Below are 25,747 nucleotides of genomic sequence, written 5' to 3' on the forward strand. Positions count from 1 at the left end.
TTATATACCTGAGCGTATAAGGTCACCAATGTCCTGGTCTAGAGCTTCTGAATGACTCCTTATGCACAGATCTTCTGTTTCATCATTTAGTACAATCTCATCATTGTCTTCAAATGCACAAGCTAAAGAACAAAAGCAGATAAAAAAACTTAAAGGGACTGTAAAGTCAAAAACATAATTTATGCTTACCAGATAAATTCCTTTCCTTCCTGGCAGGGGGAGTCCACAACTTCATTCCTTACTGTTGGGAAATACAACACCTGGCCACCAGGAGGAGGCAAAGACACCCCAGCCAAAGGCTTAAATACCTCCCCCACTTCACTCATCCCCCAGTCATTCTGTTGAGGGAACAAAGAACAGTAGGAGAAACATCAGGGTATAAAGGTGCCAGAAGAAATAATATAAAAAGGGAGTCGCCCAACAACAACAAAAAATTACGGATGGGGTCGTGGACTCTCACTGCCAGGAAGTAAAGGAATTTATCTGCTAAGCATAAATGATGTTTTCCTTCCATAAGGCAGGGAGAGTCCATGACTTCATTCCTTACTATTGGGAAAACTATACCCAAGCTCCAGAGGACACTGAAGGAATAACAGAAGGGAACAAAAAAGGAGGGGGACCCTATTCTGAGGGCACCACAGCCTGTAAAACTTTTCTCCCGAAAGCTACTTCAGCCGAAGCAAACACATTAAACTTGTAAAATTTAGAAAAAGTGTGTAAGGACCAGGTAGCCGCCTTACAAATCTGATCCATAGAGGCTTTGTTCTTGAAAGCCCAGCAGGAAGCCACTGCTCTAGTGGAATGAGCCGTTATCCTCTCAGGAGGCTGTCTCCCCACTGTCTCATAAGCTAAGCAGATGACACTCCTCAACCAGAAAGATAGGGAAGTCGTAGTAGCCTTCTGCCCCTTACGCTTCCCCGCATAGATGACAAACAAAGAGGAAGATTGTCTGAATTCCATAGTAGCCTGAAGATAGAACTTCAAGGCACGAACCACATCTAGATTAGGACATAAGGAAGGAACAACAATTTCTTGATTAACGTTATGATCCGACACCACCTTAGGGAGGAACCCTAATTTAGTATATCAGCATGGAAAACAAAATAAGAGGGGGTCACATTGCAAAGCAGAAATCTCAGAAACTTGCAGAGGCAATAGCCAACAAAAAAAGAACCTTCCAAGATAACAATTTAATGTCAACAGTATGCATAGGCTCAAACGGAGCCTGCAGCAAATCACTAAGAACAAGATTGAGGCTCCAAGACGGAGCCCCAAATGTAAACACAGGTCTGATCCTAGTCAGAGCCTTAACAAAGGACTGAACATCTGGAAGTTCAGCCAATCTCTTGTGCAGTAACACAGATATGGCCAATATCTGTCCCTTCAGGGAACTAGCAGATAGACCCTTCTCCAGTCCATCATGGAGAAAAGATGAAATTCTGGCAACCTTAACCTTATGCCAGGAAAAGCCATGCTCTTCACACCAGTAAAAGTAAGTCCTCCACACTTTATGATAGATACAACGAGTAACTGGCTTACGAGCTTGAACCAGAGTGTCGATAACACTATCAGAAAAACCTCTCTTGGCTAAGACTTAGTGTTCAATATCCACGCAGTCAGCCTCAGAGAATCTAGATGAGATATGAGTCTGAACCTCCATGGTACTGATAGGGCATCTATCAGTTCCGTCGGAAGGATCTCTCAACCCGTACCTGGGTAGCTTGGTATTGAGACGGGATGCCATGAGATCTATCTCCAGTGTCCCCCACTCACTGCATATCTCAGCAAACACCTCAGGTGGAGGGCAAGACATGCAGTAGTTAGCTTGCAACGTCTCTGATCTGTGAGAAATATTCTCATGGATATAGAGTCTATTATTGTCCCCAGGAAATTCACCCTTGTACTTGGAGTAAGAGAACTCTTTTCCAGGTTTATGTTCCATCCATGTAATCGAAGAAAACTGAGAAGGGACTCTGAGTGTTCTTCCACTAGACGAAAAGATGGTGCCTGTACCAAGATATCGTCCAGGTAAGGCACTACTGCAATACCTCTTGTTCTGGCAACGGCTAGAAGAGCCCCCAGAACCTTCGAAAAAATCCTTGGAGCAGTAGCTAGAACAAACGGAAGAGCTATGAACTGGAAGTGCTGGTCCAGAAAGGCAAACCTCAGGAACTGAAAATGTTCCCTGTGTATCGGAACATGAAGGTATGGTGGTAATAAACTGTCCTTCCTGAACCAGAGAAAGGATTGACTGTATTGTCTCCTTCTTAAAAGATGCAACGCTCGACCCCGGATCCAGGCAGCTTATTTGATGCCAATTACCCTCCTCTGCTGAAGTCAATTATTGAGGACTTATCGGCGTGGAAAAACAAAAGGATTTCTTGGCTGGGGAGGATAGGCGTAATTAAGATGAATATCCTCCCCCGTGTTCTATATCACTTACAGACTTTACCGATCCCCCTTCCGCCCAAGTTTTTACATAAACTACAGAGACACTTAGAAGACTATATCTGGGGAGGCAGGAAACCCCGCATCTCTAGACACACCCTACATCTAAATAAGGAGAGAGGTGGACTGGGTATCCCGGACCTTCTCTCCTATAGAAAGGCTATTAATCTTCAAGCTCAGGTGGAGTGGTGTGCCAATCTCCTTGATAAGGTGTGGGTCCAGATTGGACGCTCTATCATAGGGGCGCGGAATGTGGGGACTCTGGGCTGGATCTCTAGCAAGAACAGACCTAAAGTAATTTCTTACTACCCATTCATAGATGAATTCTTCAAGCAATGGGACAAAACACTTGTAGAACATCCACACATTTCCTCTGTCCCCTCACCGCTGACTCCATTCATACATAACCCCGACATTGTGTTCACACAGGCACAGCACACAAACAGCAACGCTGCTCAAATAGACCAAATTATGTTCAACAGATTAATCTCAAATAAGAAACTTAAGACACTAGAAGAAATCCATCAGTCAGGGTTACCCATCTCTTGGTTCTTTCATAGGCAGATACAACACTATCTGAACACATGTGGAGGGGCAAATAACATCAAGAGAACACCTACATTGCTGGAAACACTCTGTCTGTTACCAAGTCCCCCAAAACACTTAATCTCTATTATGTACAACCTGCTAATGTCCCACAGAAAGAGTGGTGATCTCTTATTTGTAAAACACTGGAACAGAGAGTTGGGCGGGAGCCTAGCGGAGACAGACTGGCAAACTATATTCTATAACCATAGCAAAGCGTCTGTCTCGGCTGGAGTCCTAGAGTCTAATTATAAGTTTTTGTCTCGTTGGTACCTCACCCCCAACAAAATTAAGACTTTTTATAAGAAGACTGATGGCAAATGTTGGAGGGGGTGTGGTGAGGCTGGCACTCTCCTCCATATTTGGTGGACCTGTGACCTCATACAACCTTTTTGGAGTTCGGTGATAGACACGATAGACACCAAACTAAACATTACACTAAATAGAAACCCGAACCTCCTGCTGTTTCATGGTCTTCCTAAATTAATAGAAAAGCCCAAGAAGCACCTTCTATATATAATGCTCAACAGCGCCAAAGCCCTCATTCCCAAGAACTGGAAGTCCACTCACACTCCACAACATTTGGATTGGGTAGACCGAGTTGACAGATATTTGTCATTGGAGAGATATCGTTATATGAGAGACGACAAAATTGAAATCCACGAATACATGAAGGAACTTTGGAGACCCCTGATCAGATAAGCCTGCTCTGTGTGAATGTTGGCGCCAAGGCCGTGATTGACAATTCCCTTCTGGTCCCCTCCCCTCCCTTCTTCCCCCCCCCCCCCCCCTTTTTTTTTTTTTTTTTTTTTTTTTTTTTCCCCCTTCTTTTTCTATCTCTCCCACCTCTTCACTGACTCATCTTCTGTTCTTAACCTTTAAATCAATGGATATAAACTGATAGTTAAACTACATGTTTCTAGTTGTAGTCCGTAGGTGCACAACAAAACACCTACACAGCATTGTTTGAAACCATTAATATGTTTAATTCATATCTTGCCACTTCTGGAGCAGAATGTTATTTTCTTTGATGCTAATGACTTTGTGTAATTTCTGTAACAAAGACGACAACCTCACTGTATCTTACTTTGCTCACTTTTTATTGCATAAATTGTATGTTTACAATCTATAAATAAAACTTTTTTGAAAACGAAAAAAAAAAAAAAAAGATGCAACGCTCAGAAACTTGTTTAGGCACTTTAAGTCCAGAATTGGACGAAAAGTTCCCTCCTTTTTTGGAACCACGAAAAGGTTTGACTTAAACCCCAAACCTCTTTCTAATGTAGGTACCGGGACAATTACTCCTAGAGAGGAGAGATCCCGTACGCAACCTAAAAAGGCAGTCCTCTTTTCTGGTCTTGTAGATAGTCTGGAGAGTAGGAATCTGCCCATGGGCGGATGAGATTTGAATCCGGTATCCCTGAGATACAACCTACAGGACCCAAGGATCCTGTACATCTTGGAACCAAGCGCCTGAAAAAAGAGACAGTCTGTCCCCTACTCGATCCGATCCCGGATTGGGGGCTGCCCCTTCATGCCGATTTGTTCTTGGCGGGCTTCTTAGTCTGTTTGGACTTATTCCAGGACTGAGCCGGCTTCCAAGTACTCTTGGGCTGCTCAGACTTGGATGAGGATTGATGTTGTTGTGATTTGTCAGAACGAAAATTAGACAACTGCCGTCCCTTAGCCCTATTCTTCGAGTCCAGCCCTGGACCGAATAAAATCTTTCCCTTGAAAGGAAGAGAAAAGAGTCTGGATTTAGAAGTCATATCCGCAGACCAAGACTTCCACCAGAGAGCCCGGCGGGCTAGGAATGCAAAGCCAGTAGCCTTTGCATTTAGGCGAATAATCTGCATATTTGCGTCAGGACAGGACTTGCTATGAAAAAGGCGCTAAGCTATTATGAGCAGCGCAACACTCAAAAAAAGTGAAACCTGTTTGTTCCAAGCCAAAAGCACACAGTTTATGAGCCCAAAAAACACTTACATTAAAGCAGTTATAAATAACCCCTAGCTGTTCAAATAATCTCACTGAAGGAGATATTAAACCTTGATCTTATTGAGGCAAAAAGAAGCCACACTGTGACCCTGTATAGCAAAGGTGAATATATAAAACGGTCTTACCCTCCAGGATCCATGCTGTGGAACATACACAGCCTCTCAAGTGTGACAGTCTTGCAGCAGTGCTTCTGACATGGACTTGAGTGTGTAACAGCAAGCAGTGAAACTCGTCAACACTGATTGCTCAGGAGCTGTTAGGCGACAGTCTGGATGGGTTTGCAGAAAAACTTTCCCTGCATCCCCAGACTCTAACTTTCATCAATATTCTCACTGATAGGTTGACATGAATACTTTAAACTCCAGTCCTTTCTTGAAGGGAACATACTCATTACAGGACTATCCAAATCTTCTGACACTTCTGTCACCTCCTAAAGTGTGGAAAGGCAAAGAATGACTGGGGGATAAGTGGGATGGATATTAAAGCCTTTGGCTGGGGTGTCTTTGCCTCCTCCTTGTGGCCTGGTGTTGTATTTTCCAACAGTAAGGAATGAAGTCGTGGACTAAAGATTTGTGATTCAGATAGAGCATGCAACTTTCCAATTCACTTCTATTATTTAGTTTATTATTTTTTATTTTCTTGGTATCCTTTGTTGAAAAGCATACCTAAATAAGCTCAGGAGCAGCAATGTATTACTGAGCTAACTACTTATTGGTTTCTGCACATATTTGCCGCTTGTTATTGTCTCACCCAACGTGTTCAGCTACATCCCTGTAGTGCATTGCTGCTCCTTCAACAGATACCTATATCCTTCAAGGATACGAAGAGAATGAAGCAAATTCGATCATAGAAGTAATTTGGAAATGTGTTTAAAATTCTGAGTTCTATCTGAATCATGAAAGCAATTTTGAGGATGTCCCTCTAAAATAAAACAGTAAAATCAAAATGACTAATTCAGATAGAGCTTGCAATTTTAAACAACTTTCCATTTTCCTTTGGTGAAAAGCATACCTAGGTAGGTTTAGCAGCAGCAATACACTACTGAGAACTACGTGTTGATTGGTTGCTGCACATATATGTGCCTCTTGGCTCACCTGATGGGTTCAGCTACCTCACAGTAGTGCATTGCTGCAAATCAAAATTGATAATATGATAAAATTCAAGTGATCTGAAATTGTGTGCTCTATCTGAATTAAGAATGAAAATGGTTGAGTTTCATGTTTCTTTAAAACTACTAAAACTATAAAATCCTATTAAAAAAAACCCTGAAAATTAGTTTAAAACAACCCAACATGTTGTAAATATTGCTGCAGTTAGACGCAAGCAGTTGTAATTGATTGCATTTTTAACAGCTACAGGTGTAGACTATAGAAAAAAAAGAAAATGTATGCTTACCTGACAAATTTGTTTCTTTTTAGACACAATGAGTCCACGGATTTCATCGTTACTGGTCAGCAGGAGGAGGCAAAGAGCACCACAGCAGAGTTGCTATATATAGCTCCTCCCTTCCCTCCCACTCCAGTCATTCGACCGAAGTTAGGAAGAGAAAGGAAAGGTCAAGGTGCAGAGGTGTCTGAAGTTTACAAAAATTAATAACCTGTGTCAAAAAACAGGGCGAGCCGTGGACTCATCGTGTCTAAAAAGAAACAAATTTAACAGGTAAACATAAATTTTATTTTTAAAGACACGATGAGACCACGGATTTCATCCTTACTTGTGGGATACAATACCAAAGCTAGAGTACACGGATGATAAGGGAGGGACAAGACAGGGAACCTAAAAGGAAAGCACCACTGCTTGAAGAACCTTTCTCCCAAAAGCAGCCTCAGCCGAGGCAAAAGTATCAAATTTGTAAAATTTTGAAAAAGAGAAGACCAAGTTGCAGCCTTGCAAATCTTATCTACAGAAGCTTCATTTTTGAATGCCCATGAGGAAGCAACAGCCCTAGTGGAATGAGCCGTAATTCTTTCAGGAGGCTGCTGTCCAGCAGTCTCATATGCAAAACGGATGATACTCTTCAGCCAAAAAGAAAGAGGTAGTCGTAGCTTTCTGACCCTAAATTTTTTCCAGAGAAAACGACAAACAAAGAAGATGACTAACGTAAGTCCTTAGTCGCTTGTAAATAAAATTTCAAAGCACGGACCACGTCCAAATTGTGCAAAAGACGTTCCTTTTGAGAAGAAGGATTAGGACACAGGGAAGGAACAACAATCTCTTGATTAATGTTCCTGCTTCAAACAACCTTAGGAAGGAATCCTAGATTAGTACGTAAAACCACCTTATACGAATGAAAATTAAGGTAAGGCGAATTGTATTGCAATGCTGAAAGCTCAGACACTTTTCGAGCTGAAGAAATGGCAACAAGAAATAAAACTTTCTAAGATAACAACTTAATATCTAAGGAATGCATAGGTTCAAATGGAGCCCCTTGAAGAACTTTAAGAACTAAATTCAGACTCCATGGAGGAGCAATTGGTTTAAACACAGGCCTGATTCTAACCAAAGCCTGACAAAAGGATTGAACATCTGGGACATCCGCGAGACGCTTGTGTAACAAAATAGATAAGACAGAGATCTGACCCTTTAGAGAACTTGCCGATAAACCCTTCTCCAATCCTTCTTGGAGAAAAGACAAAATTCTGGGAATCCTAACTCTACTCCATGAGTAGCCCTTGGATTCACACCAATAAAGATATTTACGCCATATCTTATGGTAAATCTTTCTAGTCACAGGCTTACGAGCCTGAATCATGGTCTCTATGACCGAATCGGAAAACCCTCGCTTGGACAGAATTAAGCGTTCAATTTCCAAGCAGTCAGCTTGAGAGAAACTAAATTTGGGTGAAGAAAGGGTCCCTGAACCAGAAGGTCCTTCCTCAATGGAAGACTCCAAGGTGGCAGGGATGACATGTCCACCAGATCTGCATACCAAATCCTGCGAGGCCACGCAGGAGCAATGAGGATCACTGATGCCCTCTCCTGTTTGATTCGAGCAATGACTCGAGGAAGAAGCGCAAACGGAGGAAATAGGTATGCAAGATTGAAGGACCAAGGAACCACCAGAGCATCTATCAGTTCTGCCTGGGGATCCCTGGACCTCGACCCATATCTCGGAAGCTTGGCATTCTGACAGGATGCCATGAGATCCAACTCCGGCCGACCCCATTTGAGAATCAGGTTGGAGAACACTTCCGGATGGAGTTCCCACTCTCCCGGATGAAAAGTCTGCCTGCTCAGAAAGTCCGCCTCCCAGTTGTCCACCCCTGGGATACTCGGTCATCGCTAAGAAACTCCTCGTTCCTCCTTGATGATTGATGTAGGCCACTGTCGTTATGTTGTCCGTCTGGAATCTGATGAACTGAGCTGAAGCCAACTGAGGCCAGGCCAGAAGAGCACTGAAGATCGATCTCAGTTCCAGGATGTTTATAGAAAGAACAGACTCCGCCGGAGTCCACACTCCCTGAACTTTTAGAGGACCCCAGACAGTCCCCCACCCTAGAAGGCTGGCATCTGTTGTCACAATCACCCAGGATGGTCTGCGAAAGCATGTTCCCTGGGATAGATGATCCAGAGACAACCACCATTGAAGTGAATCCCTTGTCTCCTGCTCCAGGGTTATTCGAGGAGACAAGTCTGCATAATCTCCATTCCACAGCCTGAGCATGTTTAACTGCAGAGGTCTGAGGTGAAACCGAGCAAACGGGATGATGTCCATTGCCACCACCATCAGTCCGATTAACTCCATGCACTGGGCCACTGACAGCCAGGATTGGACTGAAGGGTTTTAAAGTAATTCCAGCAATCACTGGAGTAGAAGTACATGGCACTGCTTGAGCGGGCGTTAAATCTTGGGACGCTTGAGGAGAAAGCTGCGGCATACTCTGACTCTCAGCATTAGACTCCTGAGAAGCACCTGCCTTTGAAAAATTTTGATAATGAAAAATCTTTTCTTTATAGCGCAAAGCCCTATCAATACATGACGGGCAGAAAGGGATTGGTGGTTCCACATTAGCATCCAAACACATGGAGCAAGAAACATTCTGCACAGCTCCTAGGTCCATACTGTGGTACAAAAATAAAAGTCCTTTTTTAAAAAAAAAAAAAAAAGAAAAAAAAGAAAAAACAAACGTTACTGTCTCTTTAAGAGTTAGCAAAAACAACCGATAGACTATAGGGAAAATATATGTTAAAAAAAAAGACAAATTATTAACAAAAAATTTGTTGACAAAAAAACGATACTGTGACTTTAAATTTTAAACAGTCACCTTTTTTACTGCTTATAAAAAACGTACCCAGCAGTTGATACAAATACAAAAAAATGACACCTATACACCTCAGCAACTCTGCTGAGGTGCCTACCTGCCAAAGATCACTCCCAGACCGGAACACTTGTAGCCTTTATGCAGACGACGATCTGGAATTCAAGAGCACAAAAAACCTCTACAACTGCTTGTCTGTTAGTTCAGCAAGACATGCGGTAGTAAAGCCACATGTATAGACGTCCACCTTTGTCGGAATAAAAACTGCGCAATGAGATTAAAACAGCGTGTGAACTATAGCCCCGCCCAGTGTGGGCGTAACCCAGTACCCGACATCGGAACAAACTAAAACTAGTAACCGCAGCCACCATTCCCAAAAAAAAAATAGCCAGAACCCTCTTTACAGCCTGCTTTTACTGTATAGGCTTACAAAGATTAAAAAAACGGCAAGATACTCCAAGCCTTCTCCCTTAGCCCAGTGCCATATCGTAAAATAAAGTAATTTATCAGGTAAGCATAAATTTAGTTTTCTTTTACAAAGATATGAAGAGTCCACGGATTTCATCCTTACTTGTGGGAAACCAATACCAAAGCAATAGGACACGGATGAAAGGGAGTGACAAGACAGGAACTTTCTCCCAAAAGATAGCCTCAGAAGAAGCAAAAGTATCAAATTTGTAAAATTTGGAAAAAGTGTGAAGGGACGACCAAGTCGCAGCCTTACAAATCTGTTCAACAGATGCATCATTTTTAAAGCCCATGTGGAAGCCACAGCCCTAGTAGAATGAGCCGTAATTCTTTCAGGAGGCTGCTGTCCAGCAGTCTCATATGCCAGGCGGATGATACTTCTCAGCCAAAAGAAAGAGAGGTAGCCGAAGCTTTCTGACCCCTACGCTTTCCGGAATAAACAATAAATAATGAAGATGATTGAGAAATCTTTAGTTGCCTGTAAGTAAAACTTTAAGGCACGGACCACATCCAAATTATGCATCATACGCTCCTTCTTAGAAGAAGGGTTAGGACACAAGGAAGGAACAACAATTTCCTGATCAATATTCTTATTTGAAACAATCTTAGGAAGAAAACCAGGTTTAGTACGTAACACCACCTTATCAGAATGAAAAATGAGATAAGGGGAATAACACTGTAGTGCTGAAAGCTCAGAAACTCTTCGAGCAGAAGAAATAGCAACTAAAAACAGAACTTTCTAAGATAACAATTTGATATCTATGGAATGCATGGGTTCAAACGGAACGCAGATGTAAGATATTAATACTAATAATGAACTGTAATTTCACTAAACAACCCAGCTATATCAATAAAACCTTAAAAAATTGATAATTAAATAGATACAGTGGAAAAAATACAAAAAGCAAGGTTGCGCCTATTTAATTTATACCTGAGTGGCCAGGTTAAACTAATTGTCTAAAAGTGAAAAACAGCACTAAACTGACCTAAATAGTTACCTAAATAATGAAAGAATACATCTTAGTTGAGAATAATAATTAAAAAGAGATAAGGATAGGACTTATAAATATAGTTTATTGAATATTCTTATGAGATAATAGAAGATCCTTTTCTGATAAAAGCACTATATTAAAAAGCACTATATTAAAAAACACTATATTTAAAAAACAATGTATCATATATGATCCAATAACTGAAATAAAACAGAAAAAATAAAATAAAGAATATATGAAAAATATCTCTAAGAGTTGATTGGCCAATCAATTTGACATGTTATAATAAATGTATTTTTCAATAAATTGGACACATTGCATCAGTAACCTAAGGGAACCATTCGAGCAATATATGCAATAAATCAAAAAGACATGTATAAAGATAAAATGTGTTATAAATAAATAAATAGATAAATATTGTGTATGTGATTATACTAAATGTTCAACTTTGATATAAAACCATCTGTTTGACAAAAACAGTGATAGTCAATTTAAAAGAATAATTCGTTTGTAATGTATATACATATATTTGTTAAATCATCAGTTCCTTATGTCTATTAATATAAGCTTATTGTCCAACTCTTGGCAGGGTAAGGCAAGAAATTACTTTTCCAAAAAAAGGGGTCTTTGTCCAGATATGATGAGATGTTCAGCAAATACCGGTATAAGCTTAGTCTTTAAAACATAATCCTTTATTAGGGTAAAGATTTATGGTAAGTCTTACTTTCAAATCTGTAGAAGGGAAACGTTATCCTAGGTGTTTTGAAAAACAACCGCTCCTTAGTTCAGTAGCGTTTTTTACTCACGCTAGCGTTGGTTGTTTCAGATCCCAGGCCGGTCCGTCACATGTAATCTTCCGTCACTTCTTGTTTAGCAGTGACTTCGTAACATCAGGATGGATGTCCCCAGAATTGTGTGTCCTGAATGGTTTGGAAAAGTATTGAACGCTACGCGTTTCAGCTGTCACTACAGCCTTTCTCAAGCGAAATGATTCTTAGCCTTATCTGTCCTGCTTTTATAGATCAAAGTGTGGCAATTAAATTGAGACAACTGAATTGAATAATTGTGGTTCTAATAGACATTGATTATTTTATATCACAAATGGCTATAATGGCAAAATGAAAAAGAAAAAGAAGAAGGAAAAAAGGAAACTTTCAAGAAGTGTAATGAAAATGGAGACACAATATATTAATCAATATTTTAATTTTAATATTAATATTTTTAGCATCATTAATAGGTGTTCATTAATTCAAAAGTATAAAATAGTACTAGAATCTTTTTATAAAAATGTTCTATAAATATATTCTCCAGATGGGGTTTCGAACTTGTGGTATTTATAGTTGGGAGAGTAATGGTATCTCAACTAAGCTATTCCTAAGTCAGTTATAGCAGTTGGTATTCATTGTATTTAGAGCTCTAACTTGATAATGTCTCTCCCAGATTTTTTCCTATATTTGTTCATAGTAGAACAAGGTGCCCTTATTTGTAAAGTTTTATTAATTATTAAGATTTATTTATACTGTATTTATAAAGTAAATATCGGTAGGAACCTAATAGTAAAAATAATAATAATATTAATTAGACTATTTCCTATCGGGATTTGAACTCATAGACTTCTAGTTTGGAGGATGGTTGTCTTACCACTGAGCTAACAAGGATATCAATAACAAACAGGTATTCTTATATATATATTGTTTTTAAATCATCTTTTCTTGATTTCATTCCCTAGTTTTATTAGTGTGTCCCCTCTATATTCTTTTATTAATTCCATCAATTTTAGAGAGGCATTCTCTAGAATATCTCTCCATTTCTTTATAAATGCTTAATCTTCCACTTTAAAAGAACATTGTTTTTTTATTCTTAGTCCACGTGGGATCCATTTTTGTTCAATATATTTTGTAAGAAAAGCATATTCTATTTTCTGTCTCATCTCATTTGTTAGTTTTGTTTCTAATTCGTTCATTAATTTCTTAATTATATCTCCTTTGTTTACTGTAGTGATCAATTCTATAGTGTCAGTAATAGTCTCATTACTATTTGCAATATTTTCTTCAAATATATCACTCAAACTATCATATATAGTTGATCTTAAATTAAAGACATCTGAATTATTAGTCATAGTGGTTATAGTATCTAACTAACTTTTACTAGTATAATATCTTGGTAAAGATTTTAGTAAATTAGTTTGGAAGGCAGATGTAAGATATTAATACTAATAATGAACTGTAATTTCACTAAACAACCCAGCTATATCAATAAAACCTTAAAATATTGATAATTAAATAGATACAGTGGAAAAAATACAAAAAGCAAGGTTGCGCCTATTTAATTTATACCTGAGTGGCCAGGTTAAACTAATTGTCTAAAAGTGAAAAACAGCACTAAACTGACCTAAATAGTTACCTAAATAATGAAAGAATACATCTTAGTTGAGAATAATAATTAAAAAGAGATAAGGATAGGACTTATAAATATAGTTTATTGAATATTCTTATGAGATAATAGAAGATCCTTTTCTGATAAAAGCACTATATTAAAAAGCACTATATTAAAAAGCACTATATTTAAAAAACAATGTATCATATATGATCCAATAACTGAAATAAAACAGAAAAAAATAAAATAAAGAATATATGAAAAATATCTCTAAGAGTTGATTGGCCAATCAATTTGACATGTTATAATAAATGTATTTTTCAATAAATTGGACACATTGCATCAGTAACCTAAGGGAACCATTCGAGCAATATATGCAATAAATCAAAAAGACATGTATAAAGATAAAATGTGTTATAAATAAATAAATAGATAAATATTGTGTATGTGATTATACTAAATGTTCAACTTTGATATAAAACCATCTGTTTGACAAAAACAGTGATAGTCAATTTAAAAGAATAATTCGTTTGTAATGTATATACATATATTTGTTAAATCATCAGTTCCTTATGTCTATTAATATAAGCTTATTGTCCAACTCTTGGCAGGGTAAGGCAAGAAATTACTTTTCCAAAAAAAGGGGTCTTTGTCCAGATATGATGAGATGTTCAGCAAATACCGGTATAAGCTTAGTCTTTAAAACATAATCCTTTATTAGGGTAAAGATTTATGGTAAGTCTTACTTTCAAATCTGTAGAAGGGAAACGTTATCCTAGGTGTTTTGAAAAACAACCGCTCCTTAGTTCAGTAGCGTTTTTTACTCACGCTAGCGTTGGTTGTTTCAGATCCCAGGCCGGTCCGTCACATGTAATCTTCCGTCACTTCCTGTTTAGCAGTGACTTCGTAACATCAGGATGGATGTCCCCAGAATTGTGTGTCCTGAATGGTTTGGAAAAGTCTTGAACGCTACGCGTTTCAGCTGTCACTACAGCCTTTCTCAAGCGAATTGATTCTTAGCCTTATCTGTCCTGCTTTTATAGATCAAAGTGTGGCAATTAAATTGAGACAATTGAATTGAATAATTGTGGTTCTAATAGACATTGATTATTTTATATCACAAATGGCTATAATGGCAAAATGAAAAAGAAAAAGAAGAAGGAAAAAAGGAAACTTTCAAGAAGTGTAATGAAAATGGAGACACAATATATTAATCAATATTTTAATTTTAATATTAATATTTTTAGCATCATTAATAGGTGTTCATTAATTCAAAAGTATAAAATAGTACTAGAATCTTTTTATAAAAATGTTCTATAAATATATTCTCCAGATGGAGTTTCGAACTTGTGGTATTTATAGTTGGGAGAGTAATGGTATCTCAACTAAGCTATTCCTAAGTCAGTTATAGCAGTTGGTATTCATTGTATTTAGAGCTCTAACTTGATAATGTCTCTCCCAGATTTTTTCCTATATTTGTTCATAGTAGAACAAGGTGCCCTTATTTGTAAAGTTTTATTAATTATTAAGATTTATTTATACTGTATTTATAAAGTAAATATCGGTAGGAACCTAATAGTAAAAATAATAATAATATTAATTAGACTATTTCCTATCGGGATTTGAACTCATAGACTTCTAGTTTGGAGGATGGTTGTCTTACCACTGAGCTAACAAGGATATCAATAACAAACAGGTATTCTTATATATATATTGTTTTTAAATCATCTTTTCTTCCTTTTCTTTCTCAAAAATTAGAATAACTCTGGATATAAAAAATGTTGTATAAAAGATGATATAGACATGGAATTAATGTCAGATATGTTATACTGAACATTAATATAAAAAATTATAAAACAATTATTTATATAAAAAATATAGAAAATTATTAATGCAAAAAAGGGGTTAGGTGAAAATCTATATTCAAACGGAACCCCTTGAAGAACTCGAAGAACTAAATTCAAACTCCAGGGAGGAGTAATGGGTCTAAATACAGGCTTAATCCTAGATAGAGCCTGACAAAAAGACTGAACATCTGGCACATTTGCCAAACGTTTGTGAAACAGAATTGACAAAGCTGAAATTTGTCCCTTTAAGGAACTTGCCGACAACCCTTTCTCCAATCCTTCTTGGAGAAAAGACAAAATCCTAGGAATCCTAACTTTACTCCATGAGTAACCCTTGGACCAAAAAAGATATTTACGCCATATCTTATGATAATTTTTTCTAGTGACAGGCTTTCTAGCCTGTATCAAAGTATTTATGACCAAATCAGAAAATCCTCGCTTCAATAAAATCAAGCGTTCAATCTCCACGCAGTCAGCTGCAGAGAAATTAGATTTGGATGTTGGAAAGGACCTTGAATGAGAAGGCCCTGTCTCAATGGAAGTCTCCACGGTGGCAGAGAGAACATGTCCACTAGATCCGCATACCAAGTCCTGCGTGGCCATGTAGGCGCTATCAGGATCACTGACACTCTCTCCTGTTTGATTCGAGCAATCACACGTGGAAGGAGAGGAAACGGTGGAAACACATAAGCTAGGCTGAACAATCAAGGCATTGCCAAGGCATCTATGAGTTCGGCCTGTGGATCCCTTGATGGGATCTGTATCTTGGAAGCTTGGCATTCTGTCGAGAAGCCATCATATCCAATTCCGGTCTGCCCCATTTGAGAATCAATGTGGCAAATACCTCCGGGTGAAGTTCCCACTCCCCCGGATGAAAAGTCTGACGACTTAGAAAATCCGCTTCCCAGTTCTCTACCCCTGGGATGTAGATTGCTGATAAATGACAAGAGTAGGCCTCCGCCCAACGGATTATCTTGGATACTTCTATCATCGCTAAAGAATTCCTTGTTCCCCCCTGATGATTGATATATGCCACAGTTGTGATGTTGTCCAACTGGAATCTGATGAATTTGGCCGAAGTCAACTGAGGCCACGCCAGAAGCGCATTGAATATTGCTCTCAGTTCCAAAATATTGATTGGAAGAAGAGACTCCACCTGAGTCCAAACACCCTGAGCCTTCAGGGAGTTCCAAACTGCACCTCAGCCCAGAAGGCTGGCATCCGTTGTCACTATCACCCACGAGGGTCTGCGGAAACAAGTCCCTTGGGACAGATGATCCGGTGACAACCACCAAAGAAGAGAATTTCTGGTCTCTTGATCCAGATTTATCTGAGGAGATAAATTCGCATGATCCCCATTCCACTGTCTGAGCATGCACAGCTGCAGCGGTGTGAGATGAAAGCGAGCAAACGGAACTATGTCCATTGCCGCTACCATCAATCCAATTACCTCCATACACTGAGCCATTGATGGCCGAGGAATGGACTGAAGTGCTCGGCAAGTATTCAGAATCTTTGATTTTCTGACCTCTGTCAGAAATATATTCATGGCTACCGAGTCTATCAGAGTTCCCAAGAAAGGAACCCTTGTCTGTGGAACAAGTGAACTCTTCTCTATGTTCACCTTCCAGCCGTAAGAGAAGGCAAACCTTAGAAACTGATGATGATCTCTGTGAATTGGAATATGAAGGTAAGCATCCTTCAAGTCCACGGTAGTCATATATTGACCCTCCTGGATCATTGGTAAAATTGTTCATATTGTCTCCATCTTGAATGATGGGACTCTTAGAAATTTGTTTAGACACTTGAGGTCTAAGATAGGTCTGAATGTTCCCTCTTTTTTGGGAACCACAAATAGATTTGAGTAAAATCCCTGTCCCTGTTCCAATCTTGGAACTGGACAAATTACTCCTATAGAAAAAGGGCTTTTACACAGCGTAAGAACGCCTCTCTTTTTATCTGATTGGCAGATAACTTTGAAAGATGAAATCTCCCCCTTGGGAGAAAATCTTTGAATTCCAAATGATAACTGTGGGTCACTATTTCTAGTGCCCAGGGATCCTGAACATCTCTTGCCCAAGCCTGAGCAAAGAAAAAGAATCTGCCCCCTACCAGATCCGGTCCCGGATCGGGGGCCGCCCCTTCATGCTGTCTTAGGAGCAGTAGTGGGCTTTTTAGATTGTTTACCCTTATTCCAGTTCTAATTGGGTCTCCAGACTGACTTAGATTGGGTAAAATTCCCTTCCTGCTTTGAGGAAAATGAAGAAGCGGGGGGGTCCTCCTTTAAAGTTCCGAAAGGAACGAAAATGATTCTGTTTACCCCTCATTTTAACCGACTTATCCTGAGGTAGGGCATGACCCTTACCTCCTGTAATATCAGAAATGATTTCCTTCAATTCTGGTCCAAAAAGGGTCTTACCTTTAAAGGGAATAGCCAAAAGCTTATGTTTTGATGACACATCAGCAGACCAAGATTTGAGCCACAATGCTCTAAGTGCTAAAATAGCAAATCCTGCATTCTTTGCCGCTAATTTAACAATTTGAAAAGCGGCATCAGCAATAAAAGAATTAGCTAGCTTGAGAGCCTTAATTCTATCTAAAATGTCATCTAATGGAGTCTCAACTTTAAGAGACTCTTCTAAAGCCTCAAACCAAAAAGCTGCTGCAGTAGTTACTGGAACAATGCAAGCCGTAGGTTGTAAAAGAAACCCCTGATTAACAAATAATTTCTTTAATAGACCCTCTAATTTCTTATCCATAGGGTCTTTGAAAGCACAACTATCCTCAATGGGTATAGTAGTACGCTTAGCTAGGGTAGATATAGCTCCCTCTACCTTAGGGACTGTTTGCCAAGAGTCCCGAATGGTATCTGATATGAGAAACATTTTCTTAAAATTAGGAGAGGGAGAAAACGGTATACCTGGTCTATCACATTCCTTTTTAATAATTTCCGAAATTCTCTTAGGAACCGGAAAAACATCAGTGTAAGTAGGTACTTCCAAATAACATAATTTATGCTTACCTGATAAATTTATTTCTCTTGTAGTGTATCCAGTCCACGGATCATCCATTACTTATGGGATATTCTCCTTCCCAACATGAAGTTGCAAGAGTCCACCCACAGCAGAGCTGCTATATAGCTCCTCCCCTAACTGCCATATCCAGTCATTCGACCGAAAACATGCAGAGAAAGGAAAAACCATAGGGTGCAGTGGTGACTGTAGTTTAAATGAAAAAATTACCTGCCTTAAAATGACAGGGCGGGCCGTGGACTGGATACACTACAAGAGAAATAAATTTATCAGGTAAGCATAAATTATGTTTTCTCTTGTTAAGTGTATCCAGTCCACGGATCATCCATTACTTATGGGATACCAATACCAAAGCTAAAGTACACGGATGAAGGGAGGGACAAGGCAGGTACTTAAACGGAAGGTACCACTGCCTGAAAAAAAAAAACCTTTCTCCCAAAAATAGCCTCCGAAGAAGCAAAGTATGAAGCGCAGACCAAGACGCCGTCTTGTAAATCTGTTCAACAGAAGCCTCATTTTAAAAAAGGCCCAAGTGAAAGCCACAGCTCTAGTAGAATGAGCTGTAATCCCTTCAGGAGGCTGCTGTCCAGCAGTCTCATAAGCTAAACGAATTATGCTTTTTAACCAAAAAGAAAGAGAGGTTGCTGAAGTCTTTTGACCTCTCCTCTGTCCAGAGTAGACAACAAACAAAGTAAATGTTTGATGAAAATCTGAAGTAGCTTGTAAGTAAAACTTTAAAGCATGAACCACGTCCAAATTGTGTAATAGACGTTCCTTCTTTAAAGAAGGATTAGGATACAAGAATGGAACAACACTCTCTTGAGTGATATTCCTGTTAGATACCACCTTAGGTAAAAAACCCAGGTTTGATACGCAGGACTACCTTATCCGTACGGAGGACCAGATAAGGAGAATCACATTGTAAAGCAGATAACTCGGAAACTCTACGAGCCGAGGAAATAGCTACCAAAAAGGAACTTTCCAAGATAAAAAGTTTGATATCTATGGAATGAAGAGGTTCAAACGGAACTCCTTGAAGAACCTTAATAATCAGGTTTAAGCTCCATGGCGGAGCAACAGGTTTAAACACAGGCTTGGTTTTAACCTAAGCCTGACAAAATGCCTGAACGTCTGGAGTATCTGCCAGACGCTTGTGCAAAAGAATAGACAGAGTAGAAATCTGTCCTTTTAAGGAACTAGCTGACAACCCTTTTCTCAAAATCATCTTGGAGAAAAGATAGTATCCTGGGAATCCTGACTTTACTCCATGAGTAACCCTTGGATTCATACCAATAAGATATTTATGCCATATCTATGTTAAATTTTCCTAGTGACAGGCTTTCATGCCTGTATTAAGGTATCAATGACTGACTCGGAGAAGCCATGCTTTGATAACATCAAGCGTTCAGTCTCCAGGCAGTCCATCTCAGAGAAGTTTAATTTAGATGGTTGAAAGGACCCTGAGGTAGAGGGTCCTGTCTCAGAAGCAGAGACCATGATGGAAAGGATGACATGTCCACCAGATCTGCATACCAGGTCCTGCGTGGCCACGCAGGCGCTGTTAAAAACACCAAAGCACTCTCCTGCTTGATCTTGGGCAAAGACCTCCGGAGGGAATTCCCACTTCCCCGGATGAAAAGTCTGACGACTTAGAAAATCCGCCTCCCAGTTCTCAACACCTGGGATATGGAGAGCTGATAGACAAGAGAGAGTCTCTGTCCAGTGAATTATTTTAAGACTTCTAACATCGCTAGGGAACTTCTGTTCCCCCTTGATGGTTGATGTAAGCCACAGTCGTGATATTGTCCGACTGAAATCTGATGTACCTCAGAGTTGCTAACTGAGGCCAAGCCTGAAGAGCATGGAATATCGCTCCCAGTTCCAGAATATTTATTAGAAGGAGGGTCTCCTCCTGAGTCCACTATCCCTGAGTCTTCAGGGAGTTCCAGACTGTATCCCAACCTAAAAGGCTGGCATCTGTTGTAACAACTGTCCCATCTGACCTGCGGAAGGTCATACCCTTGGACAGATGGACCCGAGATAGCCACGAGAGAAGAAAATCTCTGGCCTCTTGGTCCAGATTTAAGAGGGGGACAAATCTGTGTAATCCCCTTTCCATTGACTGAGCATGCATAGATGCAGCGGTCTGAAATGTAGGCGTGCAAACGGTACTATGTCCCTTGCCGCTACCATTAAGCCGATTACATTCATGTACCGAGCCACCGAAGGGCGCGGATAGAATGAAGAACACGGCAGTAATTTAGAAACTTTGACAGCCTGGACTCCGTCAGGTAAAATTTCATTCCTACAGAATCTATCAGAGTCCCTAGGAAGGAAACCCTTGAGATTGGGGATAGAAAACTCTTTCCTTGTTCACTTTCCACCCATGCGATCTCAGAAATGCCAGTACTACGTCCGTATGAGACTTGGCAATTTGGATGTTCGACGCCTAAATAAGGGGCCACTTCTATGCCCCGCGGCCTAAGGACCGCCAAAGCGACCCCAGAACCTCCATAAAGATTCTTGGGGCTGTAGTTAACCCAAAGGAAAGAGCTACAAACTGGTAATGCCTGTCTAGAAAGGCAAACCTGAAAACGATGGTGATCCTTATGCATCGTTATGTGAGGATAAGCATCCTTCAAATTCATTGTAGTCCTCTATTGGCTCTCCTGGATCATAGTTAAGATGGTACGAATAGTTTCCATCTTAAATGATGGAATTCTGAGGAATTTGTTTAAGATCTTTAGATCCAAAATAGGTCTGAAGGTTCCCTCTCCTTGGGAACCACAAACAGATTTGAGAAAAACTCTGTCCCTGTTCCTCTCTTGGAACTGGATGGGTCTCGTACACAATGTAAGAATGCCTCTTTCTTTATCTGGTTTGCAGATAATTGTGAAAGGTGAAATCTCCCCTTTTTTGGAGGGGAAGCTTTGAAATCCAGAAGATATCTCTGGGATATAATTTCCAATGCCCAGGGATCCTGGGCATCTCTTGCCCACGCCTGGGCGAAGAATGAAAGTCTGCCCCCTACAGGATCCGTTACCGGATAGGGGACCGTTCCTTCATGCTGTCTTAGAGGCAGCAGCAGGCTCCTTGGCCTGCTTATCTTTGTTCCAGGTCCGGTTGTCTCCAGACCGTCATGGACTGAGCAAAAGTTCCCTCTTGATTTGCCTTAGAGGAAGTTGATGCCACACCTGCCTTGAAGTTTCAAAAGGCACGAAAATTAGACTTTTTGGCCCTTGATTTGGACCTGTCCTGAGGAAGGGCATGACCTTTTCCTCCAGTGATATTAGCAATAATCTCCTTCAAACCAGGCCCGAATAGGGTCTGCCCCTTGAAGGGAAGTTAAGTAGCTTATTTATTAAAGTCACGACAGCTGACCATGATATAAGCCATAGCGCTCTGCGCGCCAGTATAGTAAAAACAGAATTCTTAGCCGTTAGTTTAGTCAAATGAACAAAGGCATCAGAAACAAAGGAATTGGCTAGCTTAAGTGTTCTAAGCTTGTCAAGTATATTCATCCAATGGAGTCGCTACCTGTAAAGCCTCATCCAGAGACTCAAACCAGAACGCCGCAGCAGCAGTGACAGGAGCAATGCATGCAAGGGGCTGCAGGATAAAACCTTGTTGAATAAACATTTTCCTAAGGTAACCCTCTAACTTTTTATCCATTGGATCTAAAAAAGCACAACTGTCCTCGACAGGGATAGTGGTACGCTTAGCTAGAGTAGAAACTCCTCTCTCCACCTTAGGAACTGTCTGCCATAAGTCCCGTGTGGTGGCATCTGTTAGAAACATTATTCTAAAAATAGGAGGGGAAGAGAACGGCACACCTGGTCTATCCCATTCCTTATTAATAATTTCTGTAAACCTCTTTAGGTATTGAAAAAACATCAGTACACACCGGCACTGCATAGTATTTATTCAGTCTACACAATTTCTCTGGCACTGTGATTGTAACACAGTCATTCAGAGCAGCTAAAACCTCCCTGAGCAACAAGTGGAGGATCTCAAGCATAAATTTTAAATGTAGAAATATCGGAATCAGGTTAAATCATCTTCACTGAGTCAAAAATATCACCCACAGACTGAAGCTCCCCTCAGCTTCTGCATATAGTGAGGCAGTATCAGACATGGTTCTTAAAGCATCTGTATGCTCTGTATCTACCCCCAGAGCTATCTTGCTTTCCTTTAATTTCAGGTAGTCTGACTAATACCGCTGCCAGAGTATTATTCATAACTTTCGCCATGTCTTGTAAAATAAACGCTATGGGCGCCCCTTGATGTACTTGGCGCCATTTGAGCGTGAGTCCCTGAAGCGGGAGTCGAAGAGTCTGACACGTGGGGAGAGTTAGTCAGCATAACTTCCCCCTCGACAGAATCCTCAGGTAAAATAAACGCTATGGGCGCCCTTGATGTACTTGGCGCCATTTAAGCGTGAGTCCCTGAAGCGTGAGTCAAAGGGTCTGACACGTGGGGAGAGTTAGTCGGCATAACTTCCCCCTCGACAGAATCCTCTGGTGATAATTTTTTAAAGCCAAAAAATTATCTTTATTGCTTAACATGAAATCAGTACATTTGGTACACATTCTAAGATGGGGTTCCACCATGGCTTTTAAACATAATGAACAAGGAGTTTCCTCTATGTCAGACATGTTTGTACAGACTAGAAATGAGACTAGTAAGCTTGGAAAACACTTTAAATCAAGTTGACAAGCAAATATAAAAAACGTTACTGTGCCTTTAAGAGAAACAAATTTTGTCAAAATTTGAAAAACAGTGAAAAAAGGCAGTAAATCAAACGAAATTTTTACAGTATATGTAATAGGTTAACAGAGCATTGCACCCACTTGCAAATGGATGATTAACCCCTTAATGCAAAAAACGGATCAAAAAAATGACAGACGTTTTTAACAGACACAACAAACTGCCACAGCTGTGCTGTAGTCATACCTTCCCTATAAACGATTTTGGAAGCCTTTTTAGCCCTTTAGAGATGTCCTATAGTATTCATGGGACTGCTGAGGGAAGCTGGATGATTCATTTTGTAATTTTAACTGCGCAAAAAAGCGCTAAAAAAGGCCCCTCCCACTCATATTACAACAGTGGAAAGCCTCAGGAAACTGTTTCTAAGCAAAATTTAAGCCAGCCATGTGGAAAAAAACTAGGCCCCAATCAAGTTTTATCACCAAAGCATATATAAAAACGATTAAACATGCCAGCAAATGTTTTATATTGCAAATTTATAAGAGTATATAACTCTGATAGTAAGCCTGATACTAGTCGCTATTAAATCACTGTCTTAGGCTTAACTTACATTAATCCGGTATCAGCAGCATTTTCTAGCAATTCCATCCCTAGAAAAACATATAACTGCACATACCTTATAGCAGGATAACCTGCACGCCATTCCCCCTCTGAAGTTACCTCACTCTTCAGACATATGTGAGAACAGCAGTGGATCTTAGTTACTTCTGCTAAGATCATAGAAACACGCAGGCAGATTCTTCTTCTAAATGCTGCCTGAGATAAAATAGTACAACTCCGGTACTATTTAAAAACAATAAACTTTTGATTGAAGAAAAAACTAACTATCTTACACCACTTTCCTCTTACTACCTCCAGCTATGTTGAGAGCTTGCAAGAGAATGACTAGATATGGCAGTTAGGGGAGGAGCTATATAGCAGCTCTGCTGTGGGTGGACTCTTGCAACTTCCTGTTGGGAAGGAGAATATTCCATAAGTAATGGATTATCCGTGGACTGGATACACTTAACAAGAGAAATGTATCCATTTTACACAATTTCTCTGGAGGAATCATAAAAGGGTCACAATCATCCAGAGTCGCTAAAACCTCCCTAAGTAACAGGCGGAGGTGTTCAAGCTTAAATTTAAATGACATAGAGTCTGAATCTGTCTGGGGTAAAACATTCTCTAAATCTGAAATTTCACCCTCAGACAGTAATTCCCTGATCCCCAACTCAGAGCACTGAGAGGGAACATCGGAAATAGCTAATAAAGCATCAGAGGATTCAGTATTTACATTAATACCTGACATACTGCGTTTACCCTGCAACACTGGTAATTTAGATAATACGTCTGTAAGGGTAGTTGACATAACTGCAGCCATATCCTGCAGAGTAAAAGAATTAGATGGACTAGAAGTACTAGGCGTCGCTTGTGTGGGCGTTAAAGGTTGTGACACTTGGGGAGAATTAGATGGCATATCCTGATTCTCTTCAGACTGAGAATCATCCTTAGGCACACTTTCTTGACCTAAAATATGGTCTTTACAATGTAAGGCTCTTTCAGTACAAGAGATACACAATGTTAGAGGGGGTTGCACAATAGCTTCTAAACACATAGAACAAAGAATCCTCAATGTCAGACATGTTGAACAGACTAGTAATAAGCACAAAAGTCGTTTAAACACTCATTTATTGCATAAAATAAACTTTAGAAAAAACGTGTACTGCGCCTTTAAGAAAAGAAAAAAAGTGAACAATTTTTCCAAAATGCTCAAAAAAAGTTAAATTATCTCAAAATTTAACCTAATATCATTGGTTAATCCAAAAACTACTGCACCTAGAAGCAAACGGCAGAAAAAAGGCTCTAAAGTACTTATATCAAAAATAAGTCATTTAACAAACAAAAAATACCCTTTGCACCTCGCCACAGCTCTGCTGAGGCGCCTACCTGCCCCCAGGGTACATCAAAATAACTTCCAAACACTTCAGACCAGCCTGCATAGTCCAGGAGCCACCGGAGTTACAGCTTGCTGCTGCCTAGCCTGAGAAATGTGCGCCAAAAATAGGCCACGCCCCTTGAGGTCAAATGCCGAAGTAGGCCCACATGGAAAACGGTTTCACCTAAGTTTAAACAGCTAATGCCTAAAACCCCTCAAAAGCATCAGTAAACAAACAAATGCATAACAGAAATAAAAAACTTTATATATCTTTTTTTTTTTTCTATTTCTTATGAATGCTCATAGTGTCACACAAAGCCCATAAGTCCACCATTAAATAAAATCAGGGACTCCAGTAATACCCTTTATATAAAATAGGAATACTGCTTACCCCATTCCCAAACAGGCAAATAATTGTCAGCCAGTTCTGATATATCAAGTCTCCTCAGAAAAAAAGGCTGCACATACCTTAATGCTGCTTGTAGCATGAAAAAAACGGTCTCCACACTGAAGATGTCTCATGGACACCTTCAGAAGTCTTGTGGGAACCAGCGTGGATCTTAGTTACAACTGCTAAGATCATCAACCTCAGGGCAGAAATCTTCTTCCATATCCCCCTGAGGAAAATAGTACTCACCAGTACCATTTAAAATAACAAACTTCTTGATTGAAGAAACTAAAACTAACACCTTACTTTACCATGTCTTCCTAGTATAACACAGGCAAAGAGAATGACTGGAGGTGGAGGGGAAGGGAGGGGCTATATATATATATATATACAGCTCTGCTGTGGTGCTCTTTGCCACTTCCTGTTAGCAGGAGGTTAATATCCCACAAGTAAGGATGAAATCCGTGGACTCGTCATATCTTTGTAAACTAAATATTCTACAACTGAATAAAATGGTTTAATAACTGAAGGATTATGTGTATATGTGTTTCATTTCCTCTACTATTATGTATAGCTGTTAGCTGCTCTGCAGCCGGGGGAACTATAGCTCCCAGCACGCTACATGTAAAAGAAGGTGAGCGAAGTCTGTGCACCTTTTTGGTGATGTCT

The 25,747-nt window shown here is 39.8% G+C and overlaps 1 protein-coding gene across 1 annotated transcript in view; it reads right to left on the bottom strand.

The window, feature by feature from the left end:
* Positions 1 to 25,747, bottom strand: part of LOC128666929 (oocyte zinc finger protein XlCOF8.4) — a 249,673-nt gene that overhangs the window by 99,985 nt on the left and 123,941 nt on the right. Inside the window, exon 7 of the mRNA XM_053721749.1 lies at positions 9 to 122. Within this exon, the coding sequence (XP_053577724.1) occupies positions 9 to 122 (114 nt within the window). The remainder of the gene's footprint in view (positions 1 to 8; positions 123 to 25,747) is intronic.

The sequence above is a fragment of the Bombina bombina genome, chromosome 7 (assembly GCF_027579735.1).
Source record: "Bombina bombina isolate aBomBom1 chromosome 7, aBomBom1.pri, whole genome shotgun sequence".
Lineage (NCBI taxonomy): Eukaryota > Metazoa > Chordata > Amphibia > Anura > Bombinatoridae > Bombina > Bombina bombina.